General features: G+C 52.6%; 1 protein-coding gene across 1 annotated transcript; it reads right to left on the bottom strand.

Moving 5' to 3' along the window:
- Nucleotides 1-6,701: 6,701 nt before the first annotated feature.
- Nucleotides 6,702-10,170, bottom strand: wdr55 (WD repeat domain 55; the record flags this gene model as incomplete). The annotated part of the gene is made up of 2 exons (XM_067981050.1): nt 6,702-7,523; nt 9,980-10,170. Coding segments are annotated over 2 exons (510 nt in total), but the record flags the coding sequence as incomplete, so codon positions are not given.
- Between the last annotated feature and the right edge of the window lie 3 nt (nt 10,171-10,173).

The raw sequence follows: 10,173 nt of genomic DNA on the forward strand, positions 1-10,173 counted from the left end.
TGTCACCCCCCCCCCCCCCCCACCCTTTCTTTCCTTCCCTATCTTTCCTGAACACCTTGTATCCAGGAATATTTAGTACCCAATCCTGCCCTTTTTTGAACCAGGTCTCCGTTATCACCATGACATCATATTCCCATGTGGCTATTTGCATCTGCAGCTCACCGACCTTGTTCACCACACGTCGTGCGTTTACACACATGCACCGCAAACCTATCTTAGACCTTCTTGTCTTCTTAGTGTGATCCCATCTAATACTGTACTATTTCTTACTCTGGTGCTATCTGTCTCTCCCGATCCTTTGTGCACCTTGTTTCTCCGTTCCAATGTTACATTGTAGTGCCCATCCCCCTGCCAAATTAGTTTAACCCACCACCCCCCGAACAGAACTAGCGAACCTCCCCGCAAGGACATTGGTCAGAGCTCTGTTGAGGTGCAACCTTTTTCCAAAAGTTAAATGCTCCTCTACAATTCTGAAATTCTTTTTCTTGAAATGTGACATTTTCCTGTGACATTATGTTGTAAGTATATTCAGGGCAGTGATCTGCGAGGTTTCAACTGATGCCTTATTCCCTGTGATGGGGGCGGGGGCAGTAGAACGAAGAAAAACAACTCACTAAATTCACCAGACATACTTGTGTAGAGTGAAGTCTGAGAGAATTATTAAATATGCTTCATCCACCATAATTATAACAGATTATCACGTAATGTTGCATTTTAGTCAGTACTGATTGCTGCATGTTTCATGAAGTAGTCGGTATAACGGATAAGTTAATACACACTGTCCACACGGTGAAGTACTTGTTTCTTTCACTTACAACCACAACTTGCACCAAAAGTGCCTTTAATGTAGTAAAATGTCCCAAGGCACCTCACAGGAGCAAAATCAAACAAAATTTAACACTGAGCCACATACGGAGATATTGCGGCAGGTGACCAAAAGCTTGGTCACAGAGGTAAGTTTTAAGGAGCGTCTTAAAGGAGGAGAGGTGGAGAGGTTTAGGGAGGGAATTCCAGAGCTTAGGGCCTAGACGGCTAAGGCACAGCCGCCAATGGTGGAGTGATTAAAATCAGGGATGGACAAGAGGCCAGAATTGGAGGAACGCAGAGATCTTGGAGGGTTGTGAGGCTGGAGGAGGTTACAGAGATAGGGAGGGGCGAGGCCGTGGAGGGATTTGAAAACAAGGATGAGAATTTGAAAATCGAGGCGTTCCCGGACCAGCAGCCAAGAAAAGTCAGCGAGCACAGGGGTGATGGGAGAACGGGACTTGGTGCGAGTTAGGATATGTGCAGCAGAGTTTTGGATGAGCTCAAGTTTACGGAGGGTGGAAGATGGGAGGCTGGCCAAGGCAACATTAGAATAGTCAAGTCTTGGGGTAACAAAGGCATGGATAAGAGTTTCAGCAGCAGATGAGCTGAGGCAGGGGCAGAGACGGGCGATGTTACAGAGGTGGAAGTAGGCGGTCTTGCTGATGGAGCGGAAATCTGGTCAGAAGCTCATCTCAGGGTTACGGGGTAAGAGCGGGGGGAATGGGACTAAATGGATTGCTCTTACAAAGAGCCATCACAGGCTCGATGAGCCGAATGGCCTCCTTCTGTGCTGTAACAATTCTATGATTCGAAATAGGAGGCCAAGGCTGTGAACGGTCTGGTTCAGCCTCAGACAGACGGTGACCAGGGAGAGGGATGGAGTCGGTGACCAGGGAGAGGGATGGAGTCGGTGACCAGGGAGAGCGATGGAGTCGGTGACCAGGGAGAGGGATGGAGTCGGTGACCAGGGAGAGGGATGGAGTCGGTGACCAGGGAGAGGGATGGAGTCGGTGTCCAGGGAGAGGGATGGAGTCGGTGACCAGGGAGAGCGATGGAGTCGGTGTCCAGGGAGAGGGATGGAGTCGGTGACCAGGGAGAGCGATGGAGTCGGTGACCAGGGAGAGCGATGGAGTCGGTGACCAGGGAGAGGGATGGAGTCGGTGACCAGGGAGAGGGATGGAGTCGGTGACCAGGGAGAGGGATGGAGTCGGTGACCAGGGAGAGGGATGGAGTCGGTGACCAGGGAGAGGGATGGAGTCGGTGACCAGGGAGAGGGATGGAGTCGGTGACCAGGGAGAGGGATGGAGTCGGTGACCAGGGAGAGGGATGGAGTCGGTGACCAGGGAGAGGGATGGAGTCGGTGACCAGGGAGAGGGATGGAGTCGGTGACCAGGGAGAGGGATGGAGTCGGTGACCAGGGAGAGCGATGGAGTCGGTGACCAGGGAGAGCGATGGAGTCGGTGACCAGGGAGAGGGATGGAGTCGGTGACCAGGGAGAGGGATGGAGTCGGTGACCAGGGAGAGGGATGGAGTCGGTGACCAGGGAGAGGGATGGAGTCGGTGACCAGGGAGAGGGATGGAGTCGGTGACCAGGGAGAGGGATGGAGTCGGTGACCAGGGAGAGGGATGGAGACGGTGACCAGGGAGAGGGATGGAGTCGGTGACCAGGGAGAGGGATGGAGTCGGTGACCAGGGAGAGGGATGGAGTCGGTGACCAGGGAGAGGGATGGAGTCGGTGACCAGGGAGAGGGATGGAGTCGGTGACCAGGGAGAGGGATGGAGTCGGTGACCAGGGAGAGCGATGGAGTCGGTGACCAGGGAGAGCGATGGAGTCGGTGACCAGGGAGAGGGATGGAGTCGGTGACCAGGGAGAGGGATGGAGTCGGTGTCCAGGGAGAGGGATGGAGTCGGTGACCAGGGAGAGGGATGGAGTCGGTGACCAGGGAGAGGGATGGAGTCGGTGTCCAGGGAGAGGGATGGAGTCGGTGACCAGGGAGAGCGATGGAGTCGGTGACCAGGGAGAGCGATGGAGTCGGTGACCAGGGAGAGCGATGGAGTCGGTGACCAGGGAGAGCGATGGAGTCGGTGACCAGGGAGAGCGATGGAGTCGGTGACCAGGGAGAGGGATGGAGTCGGTGACCAGGGAGAGGGATGGAGTCGGTGACCAGGGAGAGGGATGGAGTCGGTGACCAGGGAACGGAGTTTATGGTGGGGACTGAAGACAATCGCTTCGGTCTTCCCAATATTTAGTTGGAGGAAATTTCTGCTCTTCCAATACTGTTTTTTTTGGATCAGATGTTAAACCGAGACCCCGTCTGCCCTCTCAGGTGAACGTTAAAGATCCCACTGCACTATTTAAAGAAGAGCAAGGGAGTTCTCCCCGGTGTCCTGGGTCAATATTTATCCCTCGACCAACATCATTAAAACAGATGATCTGGTCCTAATCACATTGCTGTTTGTGGGATCTTGCTGTGCACAAATTGGTTGCCGTGTTTCCTACATTACAACAGTGACTACACTTCAAAAAGTAATTTATTTAGGATGTGTTATATAAATACAAGTTCTTTGTTTGGCCTTCTTATGTGAATGGACTCGGTATTTATAGAATCTTTTTATCAGACCGCAATGTACAATAAAATCAGCACCAGTCGATAGTATGAAAGGTTCTGGTGACTATCGATAATTACACCGGGCCAGCAGTAAGTGCCCTTAACTCACTGAACCAGACTGTAGAGAGAAACCATTCTGTGAGCAGCCTTGGAGGGTTCAGCCCCTCGGTGTCACTGGCCGAGGCAGCTCTGCTCTCTTACCAACTGTTACTGATGGACTCAGTATTCCTACAACTGACAAAGGCCAGGCTTTCAAATGCCATTAAATATTAAACCATTAGAAATCTAAAGTCTACTTACCTGCTGGGTTTTACCTGTGGCCCAGCAGCTGCTTTCAACCCACGATATGTTTGGGAGGGACCATTAGTCCTTCCCCACACTGTGGGATCTCCTGCACAGCCGCAGTCCCGGCTTCAGCCACTAGATGGCCGGTGGGTTCAAAGGGGGATAGAGTGCCACCAGCTGGCAAATCGGGCACTGCTGCAGCTCAGGCCCGAACCTCCCCCGCGGGCCCGGCCCCCACCCTCCCCCGCGGGCCCGGCCCCCACCCTCCCCCGCGGGCCCGGCCCCCACCCTCCCCCGCGGGCCCGGCCCCCACCCTCCCCCGCGGGCCCGGGCCCGGCCCCCACCCTCCCCCGCGGGCCCGGGCCCGGCCCCCACCCTCCCCCGCGGGCCCGGCCCCCACCCTCCCCCGCGGGCCCGGCCCCCACCCTCCCCCGCGGGCCCCATCAATTTAAGATTTTATTTATTGGTGTTTAAAGTCCATGATTTACAGGAGGAAAATGAGTGTCAATAAACAGTCCATGGGATAGTCAGAGCTCACTATATAATCCTGTCTACATTCTTTGTTCCGCCCGAATGTGTAACCAGCCGGAGAGATTTCACCACAAACCTGACCTGCTGGGAGTTCCCAGCTGATTCAATGCCAGCTGATTCCAAATGGTGGACGATAGGGTAAAGGGAGACAACTACTTCAAACAGGTACAGTCTAGGCACATTCCCACGGGGGAGAAAGGTAGGGCAACTAAAAGCAGAGCTCCCTGGGAGACAAAAGACAGACAGTAAGATGAAGCAGAAAAAAGGGGCATATGACAGATGTCAGGTTGATAACACAAGTGAGAGCCAGGCTGAATATACAGAGTTCAGAGGGGAAGTGAAAAAGGAAATAAGAGGGGCAAAGAGAGAGTATGAGAATAGACTGGCGGCCAACATAAAAGGGAATCCAAAAGTCTTCTACAGGCATATAAACAGTAAACGGGTAGTAAGAGGAGGGGTGGGGCCGATTAGGGACCAAAAAGGAGATCCAGTCATGGAGGCAGAGGGGATGGCTGAGGTACTAAATGAGTACTTTGTATCTGTCTTTACCAAGGAAGAAGATGCTGCCAGAGTCTCAGTAAAGGAAGATATAATTGAGATACTGGATGGGCTAAAAATTGATAAAGAGGTACCTTGAAAGGCTGGCTGTACTTAAAGTAGATAAGTGACCCGGTCCAGATGGTTTGCATCCTAGGTTGCTGAGGGAAGTAAGGGTGGAAATTGCGGAGGTACTGGCCATAATCTTCCAAACATCTGTAGATACGGGGGTGGTGCCAGAGGACTGGAGAATTGCAAATGTTACACCCTTGTTCAAAAAAGGGTGTAAGGATAAACCCGGCAACTACAGGCCAGTCAGTTTAACCTCGGTGGTGGGGAAACTTTTAGAAACGATAATCCAGGACAGTCACTTGGACGAGTGTGGATTGATTAGGGAAAGCAAGCACGGATTTGTTAAAGGCAAATCATGTTCAACTAACGTGATGGAGTTTTTTGATGAGGTAACAGAGAGTGTAGATGAGGGCAATGCAGTTGATGTGGTGTATATGGACTTTCAAAAGGCGTTTGATAAAGTGCCGCACGGTAGGCTTATCATCAAGATTGCGGCCCATGGAATAAAGGGGGCAGTAGCAACATGGATACAGAATTGGCTAAGTGACAGGAAAGAGAGTAGTGGTGAACGGTTGTTTTTCAGACTGGAGGGAGGTGTACAGTGGTGTTCCCCAGGGGTCGGTGCTGGGACCACTGCTTTTCTTGATATATATTAATGACTTGGACTTGAGTGTACTGGGCACAATTTCAAAATTTGCAGATGACACAAAACTTGGAATTGTAGTGAACAGTGAGGAGGATAGTGATAGGCTTCAAGAGGATATAGACAGGCTGGTGGCATGGGCAGACATGTGGCAGATGAAATTTAATGCAGAAAAATGTGAGGTGATACATTTCGATAGGAAGAATGAGGAGAGGCAATATAAACTGAGGGCACAACTCTAAAAGGGGTAGAGGAACAGGGAGACCTGGGGGTTGAAGGGCAGGTTGAGAAAACGGTTAAAAAAGCATATGGGATCCTGGGCTTTATAAATAGAGGCATAGAGTAAAAAGTATGGAAATCATGATCAATCTTTATAAAACATTAGTTCGGCCACAACTGGAGTAGTGTGTCCAGTTCTAGGCACTGCACTTCAGGAAAGACGTGAAGGCCTTAGAGAGGGTGCAGAAGAGATTTACTGGAATGGTCCCAGGGATGAGGTACTTTAGTTACGTGGATAGACTGGAGAAGCTGGGGTTGTTCTCCTTGGAACAGAGAAGGTTGCGAGGAGATTTGATAGAGGTATTCAAAATCATGAAGGGTCTAGACAGAGTAGATAGAGAGAAACTGTTCCCATTGGTGGAAGAGTCAAGAACCAGAGGACATAGATTTAAGGTGATTGGGAAAAGAACCAAAGGTGACATGAGAAAAAACTTTTTTTTTACACACAGTGAGTGGTTAGGATCTGGAATGCACTGCCCGAGGGGGTGGTGGAGGCAGATTCAATCATGGTCTTCAAAGGGGAACTGGATAAGTACTTGAAAGGAAAAAATTTGCAGGGCTACGGGGATAGGGCGGGGGAGTGGGACTAGCTGGATTGCTCTTGCATAGAGCCGGCACGGACTCGATGGGCCGAATGACCTCCTTCCAAGCTGTAACCTTTCTATGATTCTAGTAAGGGAAGTTTCAAAGCAGCTAAAGGATCGATGTCAGGAAGTTCTTTATACAGAACAGGCTGACCAGTTGGGGTGCAGCTCTGGAGTCATTTCAGAGTTGGCTGGTGCTGGGCTGGGGGCTGGATCTCTATCTATCTCTCTCTCTCTCTCTCTCTGCTGGGCCCTCGCTGGGTTCCAGCCCGAAACCCACTCCGCTGAGTGGAAAACCAACGTTAACCAGTGTTGCTGAAGGAACGATGTCAATATGAACCCTTCACACTGAGCCAGCTGGAGATTGACTCCTTTATTTAATTTGTGAGATTCCCCAATGACTGAGTAAACGGCTCAGTGACGGGGTCCAGGGCACACAGACCCAGAGGGACATGGCTTCACTCCCTAGTCTGGGTCGGCAGTGGGGGCTACAATTGGCCTTAGGGACGCTTCCCGCCGGGGATCAGTAACTGATGGTCGGGCGAGAACACAATGGGCTCAGGTGTGGTAAACCTCGCAGCTCAGTAACACACTGGCACTCTCTCAATAAAAGGCAAAGCACCAGATGGCTGAGAGTCTCTTCATTGGCTGAAGGGGAAAAAATAAATGGAATAGAAAATGCTTTTAAAAATGCTTTGAAGTTGTAGATTGTGATTTCAGGGTCACTCGGACTCTCTACTTCATTGAGGGAAAGGCTGGGCTCTCGATTCCCTCGGTTACCGTAGGCCATGAGAACCATTCTAGGGCCGTAGTGGGGTGAGCAGGCAGCAGTGTGCAAGGGAGCTGGGTTCCCAGCCTCAGTCACTCTCGCTCTCCTCTTCCCCTTCCTCCTCTCCCTCTTTCCTTTCACTTCCCTCCGCGAGATCAGCGAAGAAGTCACTTCCGCTGCCAAACGCTTTCCTGCTCAGCGACTCCAGCTTCCCGTGTTTCTTCCGCCTCCTGTAGTCATCGACGATCACACCGCGCAGGTCAGAAACATCCCAGAATTTCACCTTCTGGTCATGGGCACAGCTGGCCAGGAAGTGACCCTGGCTGGACTTGGCGATCTGCTCGATGGACTCTCCAGGATGCTGCCCCACGCTGCCAATCACTCGATTGGGAAGGATACTCACAGCCCTGTGAGAGACAGACACAGTTAGAGGAGCCCCTCAGTGTGTTCAAATCAGTGACAATCACCTTCACCTGCTTTAAAATAAGGGGACAGGGTTCCCCAATCACCACATCTTAGAATCATAGAATACAGCACAGGAGGAGGCCATTCAGCCCATCGTGCCTGTGCCAGCTCTTTGAAAGAGCTCTCCAATTAGACCCATTTCCCTGTTCTTTCCCCATAGTCCTGCAATTCTTTCCCCTTTAAGTATTTATCCAATTCCCTTTTGAAAGTTATTATTGAATCTGCTTCCACCGCCCTTTCAGGCAGCGCATTCCAGATCAGAACATCTCGCTGAGTAAAAAAAAGTTTCCTCATGTCGCCTCTGTCTCTTTTGCCGATCACCTTAAATCTGTGTCCTCTGGTTACCGACCCTTCTGCCACTGGAAACAGTTTCTCCTTATTTACTCTCTCAAAACCCTTCATGATTTTGAACACCTCTATCAAATCTCCCCTTAACCTTCTCTGTTCTAAGGAGAACAACCCCAGCTTCTCCAGTCTCTCCACATAACTGAAGTCCCTCATCCCTGGTACCATTCTAGTAAATCTCTTCTGCACCCTCTCTAAGGCCTTCACATCCTTCCTAAAGTGTGGTGCCCAGAATTGGACACAATACTCCAGCTGAGGCCTAACCAGTGTTTTATAAAGGTTTAGCATAACTTCCTTGCTTTTGTACTCTATGCCTCTATTAATAAAGCTCAGGATCCCAAATGCTTTTTTAACAGCCTTAACCTGTCCCGCCACCTTCAGGAATTTGTGCACATATACCCCCAGATCTCCCTGTTCCTGCGCCCCCTTTAAAATTGTACCATTTAATTTATATTGCCTCACCTCGATCTTCCTTCACACTTCTCTGTGATCACAACTATGTCAAATGCTCCTGGTCCCAAATTTAAAATAAATAGGTAAAATTTTAACCTTTGACCCGAAAATGGCCGACTGACTGTCACATGACCTGCATTCCCCCTCGGCTCAGACCTCCAATCAAATCCAGGAGCAAAAGTTGATTGGCTCCATCTCAGGTTCCAGCACCGCTGGCAACTGGTGTGACCGTGACCAGGAAGAGGGGCCGAGTAACACCAGGAAGAGGGGCCGAGTAACACCAGGAAGAGGGGCCGAGCAACACCAGGAAGAGGGGCCGAGCAACACCAGGAAGAGGGGCCGAGCAACACCAGGAAGAGGGGCCGAGCAACACCAGGAAGAGGGGCCGAGCAACACCAGGAAGAGGGGCCGAGCAACACCAGGAAGAGGGGCCGAGCAACACCAGGAAGAGGGGCCGAGCAACACCAGGAAGAGGGGCCGAGCAACACCAGGAAGAGGGGCCGAGCAACACCAGGAAGAGGGGCCGAGCAACACCAGGAAGAGGGGCCGAGCAACACCAGGAAGAGGGGCCGAGCAACACCAGGAAGAGGGGCCGAGCAACACCAGGAAGAGGGGCCGAGCAACACCAGGAAGAGGGGCCGAGCAACACCAGGAAGAGGGGCCGAGTAACACCAGGAAGAGGGGCCGAGTAACACCAGGAAGAGGGGCCGAGTAACACCAGGAAGAGGGGCCGAGTAACACCAGGAAGAGGGGCCGAGTAACACCAGGAAGAGGGGCCGAGCAACACCAGGAAGAGGGGCCGAGCAACACCAGGAAGAGGGGCCGAGCAACACCAGGAAGAGGGGCCGAGCAACACCAGGAAGAGGGGCCGAGCAACACCAGGAAGAGGGGCCGAGCAACACCAGGAAGAGGGGCCGAGTAACACCAGGAAGAGGGGCCGAGTAACACCAGGAAGAGGGGCCGAGTAACACCAGGAAGAGGGGCCGAGTAACACCAGGAAGAGGGGCCGAGTAACACCAGGAAGAGGGGCCGAGTAACACCAGGAAGAGGGGCCGAGTAACACCAGGAAGAGGGGCCGAGCAACACCAGGAAGAGGGGCCGAGCAACACCAGCCCTCCCCTTACACAGGGGGACTCGGCTCCATTAACCCCCCCCCCCCACCGCGGGGGGACTCGGCTCCATTAACCCCCCCCACCGCGGGGGGACTCGGCTCCATTAACCCCACCCCCACCGCGGGGGGACTCGGCTCCATTAACCCCCCCCCACCGCGGGGGGACTCGGCTCCATTAACCCCCCCCCACCGCGGGGGGACTCGGCTCCATTAACCCCCCCCCCCACCGCGGGGGGACTCGGCTCCATTAACCCCCCCCCACCGCGGGGGGACTCGGCTCCATTAACCCCACCCCCACCGCGGGGGGACTCGGCTCCATTAACCCCCCCACCGCGGGGGGGGATTCAGACAATGTTTGGAGTTTGCCAATACATAATGCCTCTCCCTGAAAGCAGTTAGCAGAAACTAGTTTACATTTGTCAGGATGTGTAACCCTCTCCAGACAGAGTGTCCGGTGATGGCAGCAGTAGCCGAGCCGGTTGCTCTCACCTGATGACCCCGTCCATAGATGCAGCACACAGAATGTTGTCGGTGATGGGCACGATACAGTCAATGGATTCTCCCCGCACCTCGAATCGATCACTGGTGGCTCCAAACCCCTCCCAGTTGAAGAGGTAAATCTTCCCCTCACTCGAGCTGCAAACCACCTTACTACCTCGCTGATCACAAACAGAAGTAGTTAA

This window comes from Heptranchias perlo, unplaced genomic scaffold (genome assembly GCF_035084215.1).
Source record: "Heptranchias perlo isolate sHepPer1 unplaced genomic scaffold, sHepPer1.hap1 HAP1_SCAFFOLD_644, whole genome shotgun sequence".
Taxonomy (NCBI): domain Eukaryota; kingdom Metazoa; phylum Chordata; class Chondrichthyes; order Hexanchiformes; family Hexanchidae; genus Heptranchias; species Heptranchias perlo.